This window comes from Sarcophilus harrisii, chromosome 2 (assembly GCF_902635505.1).
Source record: "Sarcophilus harrisii chromosome 2, mSarHar1.11, whole genome shotgun sequence".
NCBI classification, from domain to species: domain Eukaryota; kingdom Metazoa; phylum Chordata; class Mammalia; order Dasyuromorphia; family Dasyuridae; genus Sarcophilus; species Sarcophilus harrisii.
The window spans coordinates 370,367,812-370,384,265 of NC_045427.1; the positions used below are offsets into that span (position 1 = coordinate 370,367,812).

At 32.8% G+C, this 16,454-nt stretch overlaps 1 protein-coding gene across 9 annotated transcripts in view; it reads right to left on the reverse strand.

Moving 5' to 3' along the window:
- Positions 1-16,454, reverse strand: part of FAM13B (family with sequence similarity 13 member B) — a 231,591-nt gene that overhangs the window by 72,646 nt on the left and 142,491 nt on the right. For 7 of the 9 annotated variants that reach the window (XM_031953321.1, XM_031953322.1, XM_031953320.1 and 4 more), the window contains 6 exons: positions 14,171-14,254; positions 7,797-7,892; positions 7,277-7,360; positions 7,010-7,182; positions 5,993-6,094; positions 2,253-4,044 (listed from right to left, as the gene is read on the reverse strand). In XM_031953321.1, coding sequence (XP_031809181.1) covers positions 3,921-4,044; positions 5,993-6,094; positions 7,010-7,182; positions 7,277-7,360; positions 7,797-7,892; positions 14,171-14,254 — 663 coding nt within the window. In that variant the 3' untranslated portion in view covers positions 2,253-3,920. Of the gene's footprint in view, positions 1-2,242; positions 4,045-5,992; positions 6,095-7,009; positions 7,183-7,276; positions 7,361-7,796; positions 7,893-14,170; positions 14,255-16,454 lie in introns of those variants that run through there. The other 2 variants (XM_031953314.1, XM_031953318.1) reach the window with 2 other exon arrangements.

Sequence of the window (16,454 nt, forward strand, 5' to 3'; positions counted from 1 at the left end):
CTCAAATTTCCTCAACTGTGAGAAGGGGACAATTCTTAGAATCAAAAGTTATGTAAGGGGATAATTCAAAAATTAAATTAATTAGAATTAAAAGTTATGTTATTCTCCATGTTATAAAGCATTTTATTATTTTTAAAGATATTGTATCCATGTTATAAAGCATTTTATTATTTTTAAAGGTACTGTAAAGAGAGGGTTATAAAGAATATTCAAAATCCAGTTGATGACACAGGAAGGAGAAGCTGAGTAAAAAAGGCCAGGAAGTTTAAGCCCTAGTCATGAAGAGCCAATTTTATTCTTTTTTCAGAATATCATTTATCAATATTTCTTAAGTCACTGATCTTATATCTTTACTTCTTAATGCTTAAGACTATAGAAAGCAACCAAATACTTCATATGCAAGTGTCTCAGCCACATTTTACAAATTGATGATTTTCCAGGCAAACCCAAGTATAAAGCAGCATGTTCTACACAGCAATGTGAATAGTTTGAGAACATTTGAATGTTATTTCTCCAAAAATATTAAAATGTTTACATAAATGATACGTGTGATTGTTTGAAAAGCAAATTTGACTACTCCAAATCACTCTGCTTCCTGTCCCCACAACTAGTTTGTAAGATAGCCCATTTATTCCCTCATTTTAAATTAGCATTCTTTGAATCCTGAAAATATATTCTAAATGCCCCCCTCCAACCCAAGATCCTATGGCCAAATTAATTTGGGAAAAATTAGTAAAAAAAAAAAAAAAAAAAAAAAAGTTGAACAGTATGAACTACAAATTTCACAAATTCTCCCAAACCTAGAAATTCATTTGGCCAAATGAGAGCTTCTCAAAGTTTGTTTTCTCTTAGCTCTTGATACTTGTTTGGTAAACCACTTTAAAGTTTAAAATTTTAAAGTTTAAAAGTGGTTTACCACAAAATTTTAAAGTAATGTCAACAGTCTCTCAGAGTCACAAAATATGGGTCACAATGAGACTGAGACTGAGCACAATTGTGTTAAGTGCAAAGTAGTAGTAAAGTAGCAGTCTGGCATTTCTGAAGTCATTAGAAATCTGCTCCCAACCACATAGATATCCTATGGCTGACTCTCCCACCAACAAATGCTAGGACCCGACTATACTGCAGTTATTTTTTCAAAGACATAAATCTAAATTCTGAATTTTTACATATTACAACTAATCACCACTTTCAAGTTATCATTTTTATAGCTATTAAGCTATTATAGCTATTAATAGTCTAAAATCTCCAATGAAAGGCAATTCTACAACCATCAAACCTTTCTTCGGTAGATTAAAAAGTTCTTTTGATCTTCCAAGTCAAATTCTATTTCTAAAAAACAAAAACTGTAAACTAGGATACACAAAAAGTGGATTTATTGTTGTCATCAACCCCATATTGCTTAAAGGCAACAATCTTATTGCCATTGGATTTCAGATCTGGTTTATTCAATCAAGAATAAACTGACTCAGAGCTTCATGTCTGAGGACATTATATGTCAAAGGAATTCCAGGGGCTGCCATTTTTTTTTTTTTTTAATACCTGTTGGAAAAATAGGAAGTCATTACAATGACTTGGGACAATAAAGATTAAGGTATTTTTTATTACAAAAAATCTATACAGTGAAGTGCCAGATAGCAACGTAATTATATCTAGTGGACATATAAATATATATAATATGAATATATATCTATATATTGCTGGTATATAGATATATATATGTTTTTTACTTGTACCAAAGTAAAACTCTTATCACAAAATGCCTAGTTCTACCACTTACTGCCCAACAAGGATGGAACACAACACTTAAGAGCATAACTGTTGCCATGCTTATCTACTAAACTGAACAGCCAAACACTCTGTACAACAAACATGAAGCAGCTGTTAATTCTAAAATGAACCAGTCAGATCACTCACTTATAAAAATATTGGAATCATATAGTTTTTAGCATTATAAAGGAGGAATATATTATTTAAAACATTTAAATAGTGCATATTGACATTTTGCATGTGGCATATAAAACAAACATTCATGTACAACAATATACAGTACACATTAGTTTCAATGTTTGGATACACCTGTGTCTGCAGACTGATAGGAAAAAAACTGAAATGTACATTGCACAATGGATTCAAATCTAAGTGTTATATGGTCCTGGTTTTAGTTTTTAAAATTTCATTTCTCTATGTACTTTATGACTAGCCTTGCTATATGTAAAGGGAAACCATCAGAACATGGCTAGTTTTAGTGCTTTTTTTTTTTTTTTTTTAAGATTCTCAAACTCTATGTCCACTATTCAGTTCCGAAAACAAGAGGCATTGCACACACAGATGAACTCTGAAATACTATAAATCCTATTTTCAACCCTGTGTTTATATAAAAGTCCTTCCAAGTCTATGAAATTCATGCTTCCCACAGCTTCTAATGATGTTACACCCCCTCCCCCCCAAAAAAAAGTTTTTGGTCTTTGATGAAAAAATGTGTTAATGTTAACTTGTCAGAAAACATGCATGTAAAGTCACTGCATGCAAAACATAGCACTAGTCAAACTGATACACTTACCCATACTGAAAAGCACCAGTTAAAAATGAACACTTAAATTTTGCCTGACCTGAATCTTTTTAATGACTGCTGTATCATAGAATAAGCAAGCAAATATAATCATCCAACATAGTAAAAATGATCACCAGAATGGCATCAAGGACATTTTTTTTTTAAGCTGAACCATGCACAGAAAGAAAAAAGTCATCTGCTTACATTACAAGGGTACACCACTGCTTTCTGTTTCCTAGATATATCACACATATACAATGTGATAACAGAAATTAATTTTGGGGAGGGTGTGAGGGAGGAAAAGAAGGATATTGGATTATTGTAGTATTTTTTCTTGTAATTTTTAAGACTTACACAACCCACCAATCCATCCTAAGGTGCATATAAAATGCAGTAATATTAGCCCTTGTTAAAAACAGATTTACTTCAGCAACAACAATCATATTTTCTGATTTAGGCCAGTTTGCATCTGCTGGCACTATACAAGTCTAAGCACCATCAGATTTCCCACATGCTGACATGGGTAATAAGGTTCTTACATTATCAGTTGGGGAAGGCAAATCATGTCACCACCAGTTATTAAACATAACCATGAAAATGAACAGTTAACTCAAGTCCTGTAGGCAGCATGTGATAATGAATCAGTTTTCCAAGTTTTCTGTGTTTTAAAATTACATGAAGGAAGGTCACTTTCTGGTCTGTCCATTGCTTTCTTCGTCCAGGAGCTGTGACCACTGACTTGGGGAATTAAAAAAATAATAATAATCCAGGGATTGATATCATACTACCTGTGTGACATATGTCTTTGTGGGATTTAAACAGAAAGCTGTTCCACAGCAGGACTCAGAAAGGAATTTCAGTTTGATTTTGGTTTTCCAGGAAAACACAGAATACAGTTGCATATGTATGCGTTTTTATGTTTTTCTCTCAATTTTTCTGTAAGAAAAAGGCAACTAGAGTAGTTCAGTGTGGTGTGAAGATCTACATCTTAATTTTCTTCAGTAATGCAAAAAGAAGTTGGTAATAACAAAAAGCTTGTAAATTTCCAAAGTTCTTTAAAGTTGAAAAGATAAAATTCTATAGTCTTTTGGGAAAAGGATTTATCTGTAATACAAAACACTGAAGGAAATTGTATGTTTGCTAAAGGTAGAGAGAATAGCTTCCTGTTAATTTGGAACATTTTATTTGCTCCCTAAAAGAGGCCTACTTGCCCTTCAATCATATTTTTGTAGTGGCACCACAATAAAGTTCACATGAAATTCTCTGAATAGCACATGACAAAAAATGAACTCAAGCATCAGCCAGTACACACGATGGTAGCTTCAGGGAATACAACTGGTTTTTATCATGTTTTGAAGGAGCATTTTTATATGGATTTTGAAGAATCTTGTTTGCTGATAAGAACTTCAAGAAGCCTAAGTTTGGCTTTAATTTTCTTATACTCCCTGTACTCCTCAAGCATTGGAGTCCGATCCTCTTTCTGAGCATTCCTTTAAAAAAAAAAAAAAAAAAAAAAAAAAAAAAGGCATAACATTCAAGAAAGCAACTGTATTCCTTCCAACCTATAAACACATTGACCAGAAACAGAGCGTCAGATTTCTAACAGATGAAACACACTGCAGTTATTACACATGAGTTTAGGGGGGGCAGGGAGGAAGGATGTGTGGGAAGGTGAGAAGAATGCAAGATAGGAGGGGACACCTGAGAAAGAATATCAGAAAAGTAAATCCCAACCCATAAGAGGTGTAAAACATTGCGATTTCAATCCATCTTTTTGCAAATAAATATTAAAGAGTTGTACTTATATCAATTTCAACCAATAAGCAATTCTCAGAATGTATATCAAAGGGATACTTTAATGAATTTTAATATCACCATAAGGGGATCCAAACTAATAAAAAAGTTTTGTATACAGCTAAAATTACAACTTCACTTTGCAAGATTTGGCCTTTAGCTGTGTGATCCTGGGCAAGTTATTTAATCCCAAAAGCCTCAGCATTAAAAAAAAAAAAAAAAAAAAAAAATTAAATAAAAAAAAAGTTTTTTCATGTGACAGAATATTCATCACAAGATATTTTGAAAAGCTATTACACCACAGGAGACCTCTTCATCTTTACAAGGATTTAATTGAAAGGCAATATTCCTTAAGCCATTAGTCTAAATAGTTTAGCTGTCAAGATAGGACAATTTCCAGTTCTTTCTGGAGCCTGAAACAATGCATTTAAATGCCATTTCAGACTTATCATCTAATTTCCAATCAATTAGAAGGAAGTTTTTCTTCATCTTAAGCAGTCTAAAATATACCTGAATCCAAATCCTGCCTAATTCAACTGAGGGACCCTGAGTCATTTCTCCTAACCTCAGTTTCAATAAGGCCTCCCAAGCTCTTTTGATTCTAAAATCTCTGAAATCACATACTTGAAGGGTTATGGTTCCAAGATCTACTCCAAAGGGCCAATAATAATGTAAGTTTAAATCAACCAGGTATAACCAGACTGACTTGATAAGCAAACCAGTAGTACACACATATACACACATACACACACACGTCCAGAGCTATAATGTCAAGGGTGTAGGAAACTCCCTCCCCCAAGCAGACTTTGTTTCAGAGTTGCCTTGGACTCATAGAGCTGTTTCAGAGTTGCCTTGGACTCACAGAGCTGAACTGACTTGGCCCATAGTTACACAGCCAAGTTATATGTCAGAAATTGGAATTACTTTTTCTGTGGTTGGTTGCTTGCATTTTGTTTTTTTCTCATTTTTTTTTTTTCCTTTTTGATCTGATTTTTTTTGTGCAGCATAACTGTGGAAATATGTATAGAAGAATTGCATACGTTTAACATATATTGGATTACTTGCCATCTAGGGGAGGAAAGGAGGGAGAAAAAAAATTTGGAACATAAGGTTTTGCAAGGGTGAATGTTGAAAACTATGGATATGTTTTATTTTTTTAAATAGGAATGAAATTCACAACCCTGACTCCTTAATTCCAAACTTGGCTCTTTTAGGCACTATTAGGAATTCACTCAAATGGAAAGACCTAAAATTAATTTGTCCCTTGTCTTTTCTCCTTCTCCTTGCTCCAAAGAGAATGAATTATCCCAGCCATAAAGCTGTTTTAAAGGGTCAAAATCTCTCTCTCCATCATCCTGTGAATAGTTTATCAGATGATCACATGTACATATACAGCACCTACTACATGCCTTTGATGCTTCCTCATTTTGTGTAGGCAAAAGGGGGACTGTCAGGGTGGTTTTTAAACTGTATTTAAAAGTCTTTTTTAAGTTAAAAAATGTAGTATGCCTGCCATGTAAGACTGATTTCTAATCACAAATAATATATATATTAATATATAACAGTACCCCTTTAAGTTTGTTAGAATAAAGTGGGGAGGGGCTATCTCACTGCTTTGATGGGTTTTTTTTGCCAACAACAAACCTTCCATTTTGTTGATAAAATGCTTCTTCAAATTCCCGTAATATTTTTCGTAATTTTTTTTTTTCAGCTCTGGCTTTCCAAAGTTGCTCTAATAATTCAGGCCTATAAGTAAAATAAAGGGGAAAAAACATTTATCCAGTGAAGATCTATTCCTTATTTTAAAAAACGGGTTATTAATGATTCAGTGTGTTCCAGTTCAAGTCCTATTTCTTTAAACATAACACTTTATAAAGTTTATAAAATGTTTTCATGTAGGTATATATACATATATATCTATCAACATTTATTAAGCACCTACTTATATATGTATATAGTAAACATTTACATATATCAATATGTAATATATAGCATAACTATATGTGTTTGTGTGTATGTATGTATACATTATATATCTATTTTATATATACATATATATATAAAATAAAATTATTTATTTTAAAAATATAATTTAGACATCTGTTCCTTTAATTATATTATATATATAAAATTATTTATTTTAAAAATATAATTTAGACATCTGTTCCTTTAATTATATTTTATATATATATAAATAAAATTATTTATTTTAAAAATATAATTTAGATATCTGTTCCTTTAAAGTAGCATATATACTATCCATCCTGGAGGAATAATAAAGAATTTCTTTGATACAGACCTGTGACTTCATTAGTATAGGAAAAAAGCAAAGTCCTTCTTATCAAGGACTTCAACATATATTTTTAAAGCAAATTGAAGCAGTCCTGGTTAGGTGACTTGCCTGAAGCATACAATCACTATGTGTCAGAGAAAGGATTTATGCTGTTCTTCCTCTGAGGTCAGCTCTCTTAACTACTATACAAAACTGCCTTTATATAATTCAGAATAACATTTTAGAAACTTTTTCTTTGGGAAACAACATATCTTATATTGTGTACTGTATATATATGATTATTTCGTCAATGTAATTAAACACTCAATCCCTTGACTTAATATTTTATTATATTCTAAAATATGGAAATAATAGGCAAGAGTGCATACATGGAAGCTGCTCGAGTACTTGACAGACGGAGGTCCAGAGCCAATTTTTCTTGACTTTCTTCAACATCAGATTCTGAATTTTCCAACGAACTTGAAAAGTTCTGTGTTTGTGTAGCAGTTTTCAAGATATCATTCAACTCAGAAGACAAATTAACACCATCTTCTTCTTCTTCCTAAACCGATACAAAATAAAAACAATGAATCAAACAGACCTTCAATTTCCGCTTACTTGTAAGGAACAGAAAAAAGAAGTCTTTAAAGAAATACCTTAATTTCTTCAAAAAAATGGGCTGTTTCTCCTTCTATGATAGGCTGTAACATTTGACCTCGTCTCTTGGTAGAAGGAGAACCCTAAAACAAGCACAACACATGTGGCTTTGGATACTAAGTCACTGGATATTCAGTACTACAGCAAAACAAAGTTTAATCTTTGGTATGATTCAGAAAAAAAATTTTCTTTTTTTAAGATACTATATTCGGGACACCTAGGTGGCACAGTGTAGATAGAGCAGCAGCCCTTAAGTCAGGAGGACCTGAGTTCAAATCTCATGTCAGACACTTAACACTGGCTAGCTGTGTGACCCTGGGTGGGTCACTTAACCCCAATTGCCTCAGCCAAAAAAAAAAAAAAAAAAAAAAAAGATACTATATTCAAGTCTTTTTTTCTTTAACATGCTAAAACAAAAACTTAACAATTTCATGCCGAAAGTTAAACTGTGAAAGTAAAAAAAAATTTTAAGGGTGTTCAGGAATAACAAATATATTTAGAAATGCTTATTTTACATACAAGAATGGGAGTTATGCTTGCCCTTGTCAGCATCTGCTTCACAAGCCGGTATCTATCATAAAGAGGTTTAACAATATGTCTCTCTTCTCTCGTTACCTGCAACAAAAGGGAATGAATGATAAGGAGACTATCAAAATCAGTAAGAAATACAAATGTCTACAACTTTAAATAAGAGTCTCATTTTTCATATTCAAAATGGGAGTTTAAAGAACAATAAAATATAGGTGAATGCAAGTTTTAGACTGGAGAATTTAACAGATGATTCTTAAGAAAGGGTGAGCAATTAGTTGACACAGAGGATAGAGTACTAGGCCTAAAGTCAGGAAGACTGATCTTCCTGAATTCAAATCTCTTTTCAGGTACTTACTAGCTATGTGACTCTAGGCAAGTCATTTAATTCTATTTGCCCCCATTTGCTCATCTAGAAAATGAGCTGGATGCTTTTTTTCTCTTATTTTTTTCCCATTTTAATCTGATTTTTCTTATGCAACATGATAAATGTGTGCTTTTAAAATGTGCATATGTTTAGCCTATACTGAACTGCTTGCTGTCTAGGGGAGGAGCGTAAGGGGAAGGAAAGAAATAAAGTTTGAAACACAAGGTTTTGCAAGGATGAATGTTGAAAACTATATTTGCATTTATTTTGAAAATAAAAAGTTGTTATTAAAAATTGTTTTAAAAAGAAAGAAAATGAACTGGAGAAGGAATTTGACACTCCAATTTCTTTGCCACAAAAACCGCAAATGGGTTGGATACAACTGAAAAACATCTGAAAATTCAAATTCTCAAGAGAGGAATAAAAGAGAGATCTTTAAAAAACTACAATACCCAGGAAGAAACCTATCTTTCTCAATATACCCAACAAATATATAGAAAAATATGATCTAACACATTATTAAGAAAAAATGTCTAGTATTATGAATTTTTAATCATAATCATCAGATTGGCAAGATGGCCCCCCCAAAGGACTAACTACTAGAGCAGCTGTGAGAAGACAGGCAAACTAATGTATTGTTGGTAGAACTATTACTTGATTCATGTTTTAGAAGGCGGTTTAAGACTAAACTCCCTATCATATCACTAAACAATACATACTCATGATCTGGCAATCCCAAAGAGATTAAAGAGAAAGAATCTAATCCTACAGAAATAGATATAGCACTCCTTTTTGTTATACCAAAGAATTAGAAATGAAGAGGGTGCCCATCAGTTGGAGAATGATTATAAAAATGATAAAGAGATGGTTTTAGAGAAACTTGAGGACCCATATGAATTCATACCGAACAAAATAAACTGAACCAGAGGAACAATGCAATAACTACAATACTGTAAAGAAAAATAATTCCGAAAAACTTCACTTTAATCTATACAATGATTAACAACAATTCCAGAAAACAGGATAGAATATAATCCTTACCTCTTGAAAGAAATATGATGGGCAAGAAGTAATGAATGACATTTTCAGAGATGGATAAAGGGCACATTTGTTTTGTTTGACTATACTTTTTGTTACAAAAAAATGTGGGAAATGAAGATGGGAGGAGAAAGAAGAGTATGTATCCCTGACCCCCCAGCTTCAAGAACATAAGTCAAGTTTTTAAAATGTATGTATACACACACACACACACACACACAGAAAGTTTCAGGGAAGACACCAGAAAGGAAGGGCATCTGCGGAAATAATTAACTGAATTCTCTATTCTATTACATTCATATACCACAATCTGTTAAGTCATTTCTCAATTGATGGGCATCTATTTTGTTTCCTATTCTTAGTTTTAACAAAAAATGTATTAGTTGAAACCTAATATTCTCTCTTTTTCCATATCCTATGATCTTTTCCACTAAGCCTGCTCTTCATTTTAATTTCTCTATTTCTGTCTGATAAGAACAGGCAGTTTTCAGAAGATATCAAAACTACTTACTTTAATGAAAAAATGTTCTACATAATTACTGATTATAGATGAATGCAAACTGAAATAACTCTGGGTACCATCTCACAGCTATCAGAAATGACATGCTGGAGGATGAATATAAATAGGCACATTAACAAACTGTTGATAGGGTAATGAACTGATCCAACCATTGTGAACAATCTGAAACTATGGCCAAAAGACTATAAAACTGTGTATATGTATTCTTTGATAGGGCAATACCACTAAGTAGTACTGTACCCCAAAGAGATCAAAGAAAAAGGAAAAAGATTTACATATACCAAAATATTCATAGCACTCTTACTGTGGTGTAAAAGAATTGGAAACAGAGGATGCTCATTAATTGGGAGATGGCTATGATAAGAAATAAGGAGGAAGATTGTTTCAAAGACACACATCAAGACACATGAATTAATTCAAAGTAGAACAACCAAGGGCTTACTGTACACAGTAACAGGAATTTTATAACAATAATCAACTGGGAAAGGCATGGCAATTCTTATCAAAACAATAATTCAAGACAATTCCAAAAAACTCATGATGAAAAAAAAAATGTCAACCTTCAGAAAGAGATTTGATGAACTATACGTAACATAAAGAAAGACAATTTTCTCATTTAATTTTTTTAGCTTTTTTAAATTAATTTTTTTTGGCCCATGGCTAATTATGTTTTACATGATTTCACAAGCTTAATGGATATCGATATTTTTGCCTCCTCAGTGGATACAGACCAGGTGGGAGGTAAAGAGAGAATAATAGATTTTAAAACATGGGAGGGAAAGGGTAGGTTTGGAAAGAAAACTAATGAATTCAGTTTTATACATGCTAAGTTAGAGAAGTCTCTGGAACATCCAGTTTGAAATGTCCAACAGGCAACTAGTAGTGAGAGACTGAAAATTACTGAAAGGACTGGAGCCGAATATATAAAGATCTAATCATAGTTAAATCCTGTTAAATAATGAGTGTACCAAAGAGGCAGCATGCAGAAGGAAAAAAGGTAAGTAGAATTGTAGGGTATACCTAAAATTAAAGGGTATAATATGACTAATGGAGCCAGCAAAGGAGCCTGAAAAACAGACAAGTTATGAGAACCAGGAAAGAGTATATTCACACACACACACACACACACACACACACACACACACACACACAAAAGACTATCCATACAAATACAGTTGAAAGACTGAGGAAAATGAAGATTGAAAAAAATCAGGTTTTAAATTAAGAGATGTTGACATCTTTGGAGAAAGATGAGTGATAAAGGTTCAAATGCCAAGGTTCAAATGCCATTATTGCTGATACTCCAAAATTTGGCTTTTGTCTGACTTTTATTAAAAGGGACAGAAAATAATCAAAATATTAAAGCATATGTTCTACATGAGAAAACTAGATCCATATATGACCATCAGTATATAAAGAATAAAAAGCAATACAAGGTAATTTAAAGAAGAAGGCTATTAAGCAACTGGAGAGAGAGGGAGGTAGTACTTGAGATAGGATGAGCCTTGAAAGAAGCAAGGGATTCTAAGAGATGGAGAAGAGGAAGGAATTCACTGAAGGTCTGGGAAAGAGCCAATGAAAAATGCTAGATTGTCATGCTTTAAAAACAGCAAGAAGGCTAAGGAGTAGGGGGGCCCCCATGTCATCTTGTAAAGAGTAGTAAATATATCCCAGCCAATAGGTAATAAGGGTTTGAACTAAGGTGGCCATGTAAATAGTGAAAAGGGAACAGATGTGAGGTACTGTGGAGGTAGAAGCAACAGGATTTGGCTACTCATTTTGGATACATGGAGTAAAGAAAAATGAACTGTTGAAATTGGAAAACTGAACAACTAAGAGGACAGAGGTACCCTAAAAAGAAATAAAGTTCAGAAAAGGGATAGATTTGAAAAAAAATAAATAAATTTCTGTTTTGGACATGACAAATTTGAATACCCATGGGATATACTTTTTGAAATGTCCAACAGACAGTTGTGATCCAGGATTGGAACTCAAGAAAAATATAGAGCTGAGGGTTATTTGCATAGAGATGATAATTAAACCCATGGGAGTGAGGAGGTCACCAAGTGAGAAGAGGACCAGGACAGACCTTTGGGATATTCCTACAGCTAGGGAATATAATGATCAAGCAAAACAGACTGAGAAGGAGCTGAGTCAGGCTGATGATAGAATTAGGAAATAGTAGTATAACCAACCTTCACCTCCCCGTCCCCCCCCCCCAAAAAAAAAAGACTATGCAGGAGGAGAGAAAGTGGTGAACAGTGAAATGTTACAGAGTCAACAACGAGGACTGAGAAAATACTATCATATTTGGCGGCTGAGAGATTACTGGCAGATTCCTACCTTTCCTTTTAAGACCAAATCAAATATCATTTGCTCCATAAAGCCATCCCTAGCTTTATTCTCTACCTATTAATAGGAACTTTTCTCCATCTGATCTCAACACAATAAATATACCTCAGGAATGCATTTAAGTATATTATCAATATATATCTCATTTCAATAGCATGCAAGCTCCTCAAAAATGAAATGATCACTTTTTGTTTGTATCTCCAGAATCTAGCACAGTGCCTGGCATATAGGAGAAGTAGTGATTATTGATTGATAACCTCTACTAGAATAGGCAGCTAGATGGCTCAATAGATGAAGCACTGAGCCTGGATTCAAAAAGACCTCAGGCTCAAATGGATAATAAGACACAACTCCTGATGGAATTATAAAATGTAATTGAGACATATTTAACAAAATAAAACTAAAATGGAATATTGATCATGTAAGTCAATATTCAGTCTGCAAAGATCCTCATGTACATTTAAAGATTCCCTATTTCTATTCAAGTTTAGTATCACTGGACTATGCCATTAAGGATCATAAGAGATGGAACCACATCAAACTTAACTTTATTTTATATGTTATATATATTAAATTTATGTAATGCATCATGATACTCATGATTTTGCATGTTATAAACACATGCTTATAAGCCTATCAGGAAAAACAGAATGTACATATCAAAGTCAATACAGAATATATTCAAAGTAAATAAAGCCATAGCAATTTTTTTGTTTAAGACAGCTAGGTGGCATATTAGATAAAGTGCAGGGCCTGAAGTCAGGAAGACTCAATCTTTCCGAGTTCAAATCTGGATTCGTATGCAAACATATTAACTGGATAACTCTGGGAAAATCACTTAATGATGTTTAGTTCAATTTCCTAACGTGTAAAACTAGCTGGAGAAGGAAATGGCCAACCATTCCAGTATCTTTACTGAACAACAATGTTTTTTATTTGAAGGAGAGGAGGAAAAGATATCAAAAAAGGCCTCATGGAGGAAGTGGCATTTGAACTTTGAAAGAAGCTGCTTAGGTAAGAAAGATTCCTTATTTTCATACATTCCAGGCATGAAAGATACCAGTTACTGCAAAGTCACAAAAAAAAAAAAAAAAAAAAAAAAAAGGAGATGGAATACTGTCTGAAAAATAGCAAGCAAGTCGGTTGGGTTGGAACATAGACTTAAAGAAAAGGAGGAATGTATACTATCTTGGAAAGGCAGAAACCAGATTGTAAGGAACTTTACTCTTATTCCTAGAAGCAATAAGATTACAGCTTTCAGAATAGGAGAATGACAGAGTCAGATCTGTGCTTTTAGTTTATCATTTTGCTAAATGTATGAATAAAGACAGACTGGATACAGGGAAAACAGGAGACTATTCCAGTAAGACCAGGCAAAAAGTGAATTTTGATGATAGCTATATGTATGGAGAAAAGGAGAAGATATTATTATGTTTAAAAGTAGAATCAACAAGGTTGGCAACTGACTAGAAATGGGTCCTAAGAGAAAATAGCGAGTACACACAATGACCTAGGTTCAGAACCTAGATGAACAACATGATTATAGTACCTCTTTAAGACACAGAAAAATGAGAAAAAGGAGTGGGAGAAAATATAATTAATTTCTTGTACTTTTCTGTTTAATGGAAAAGCTAAAATGTTATTACTTTTAAGAGTTGTATGGTTTTATTTCATACTATTTGGATAAGGTATTATTTGAGCAAATTTAATCTTAATCTTTAACAGAAATCATTTCAAAGCATGGGAAACAATGCTCTAGGACATTAGTGTTAAACATGCAGCTCATTACATATGGCTCACAACACTCCCAAGTACATCAAACCAGATGAAAATATAACAGGTAAATAGTTAAAATTAAAAATGCAATAGTATTTTTTAATTATTGTACAATAAAGCATAGGCAATATCACACTTTAAAACTAAGTCAATATGTAAAGGTCCACAGGGACCTTTATGTACAGATTAGTACCCTTTTTTCCATATGAGTGACATCATTGCTCTAGGTAACAATTCAGGAAGGAAGGTAAACCATCATCACAGTTAATGGTTACCTTTTTACATCAAAATAAAGCAAGAGAAAGACATTACCGGTCTTCCATGTTGACTTTCATAGTAGAGAAGACTTTTCTGGAGAGAAGTTTTCTCTTCAGCCAAATGATCTTTTGTCATTTTCTATAAAAAAGAAAAAATACTATCATATTCATTTATTTCTAAGGTTGAAAGGACTACTTTTTAACACATAAGCCATACAGTCCAGGTTGATGAGAACAGATTCTATACTTAAAAATATTTAAAGAACTGAATTCCAAAACTTACATGAATCTTATTCTTCCATTAAAGTTTTATTTTATGACTAATCTTGATCTCTTCTATTCTTTCTTTTCAAAAGGAGCTCAAATGACCTAAGCCATATATGATCTATCTAAACTATATATACCCGGGGTTTTTAACCTTTTTTGACATGGATTCCTTTGGTAGTAACCCAGTCTAGTAAAATCGAGGGATCCCTTTTCAGAATAACATTTTTAAATTCATAAAAGAAAATATATAAAATTACAAAGGAAATCAGTTAAACTGAAAATAGTTATCAAAATATTTTCATAACATTCAGAGACCCCAGATTAAGAACGCCTGATCTGGATTGGTGATCATCCTTTCCTTATTCAACAGTCAACAATTATGGAGAGCAATTTTATAACCACCACTGATAACTATTTTAAATACAAGATTGCGTCAGCCACCAACTTTTTCACAAAGTCACTATTAATGTATTTTAACTAAACTCCACTATAAATAATCACTGACTGCTGATAGCTATATTTATTGCACTGTTCCTCTGAAAACCATCTCCTGCAATGTTCTACAAAAATGTTTTTATATAAGTAATCAACAATAACAGAATATTTTTATATTATCTCAGGTTATATTAGCTGGCCTTCATAAAAATGACAGATCAAATTGTGGCATTTTTAAGTCTATTTGAATCTCTTGGTATCTTCAAGATTCATATCTATATACGTATTATGAACACATATATATAATTTTATATGTAACATATAATTAGTATAAATATGCATTGCATATGTGTATAAATGGTACATCATATATATATATATATATATATATATATATATATACACACATACACACATATACATATATATATATATATATATCCACATGTATACACAGGTACACATGTGTACATAAGACAATATAGGTACAAGAAGAAGTAAAGCTAAAAGTGTAAGTATAGATGCATCAGGAGTCTTAGTTTCTAGTCCTGCCTGCCAATAACTACTAGAGATCTTCCTCAACTCATTTCTTCAATTTCTTGGTCTGTAAAGTATGGGAATTAGATTGAAGGTCCTCAAAGTTTCTTTCTAGTTCTAAAGCTAGATTATAAATGTGATTCTATAACTTAGAAGCAACCAGCAAAAAGCTAAAATCCAAAACATAAATAATTAACAATGAACTTTGCCAGCAAAGTAAGATTTGTTTTTGTTTTTGTTTTTTTTGTGAGTTTGGAGGTTCTTATCAGGGTGGGTGGGAAGAAGCTAAGAGCATTCCTCTTAAACAAAATATGAAAGGAAGAAATTAAGATCACCTGAATTCAAAAAGTTTAGAAATTCAAGTTCTAACCAGGCTAAAAAGAATCTGAGATCTAAAATGATAGCATTTTATAGAAGAAAAAAATTTCAAAATATTAAAAGTACCTTGTTTAAGGTCAAAAGCAAAAATTGCTCTGAGAGTTTATGGCTACAAATTCAGCGCCCATTCCATTAGAATAGGTATTCTAAATCTAATTCATCTTCATGAAGTTAAGTATTATGCAGCACACAAAATATTACAGGTCAGGAGGCCTGCACCTTGAGCTCATTTCTACCTAACTAGAGCATTAGTCATCTAAGTCACTTCCCTGTCTGTACCTCAGTTTTCTCTCCTGAATGTAGAAAACTGAAAATTGACCTCCTAGATCTATCGTTCTATGGCCAAGCAAAACAAGGAAAGAACTGGTTCCACTGGAATGAAACTGAATAGAACTAAGTGAAGTTAGATTAGGAAAGCAAGGAAAATTTTCTTATTTTATGAAATAGGAATATAAAAGACAGAAGGGGAAAATAGCAGAAAAGATTAGGGTTTGCATTTTGAAGGAAAGGTGCAGTGGGGTCAGAAAAATAAAGTCTATGAGAGATTAAAAGAAAGTTGGTTCTATGTTTGGGAAGAAGTGTGAACAGGAGAGAAAAAGACCAGCCTTGTGGTACACAAGAAATAACCCCAGATACAGAATTAGAACACTGGATTCAAATCCCAAAACTACTACTGTTTAATTTGGATCAAATTACTTAATCCTTCTAGGCCTCAGTTTTCC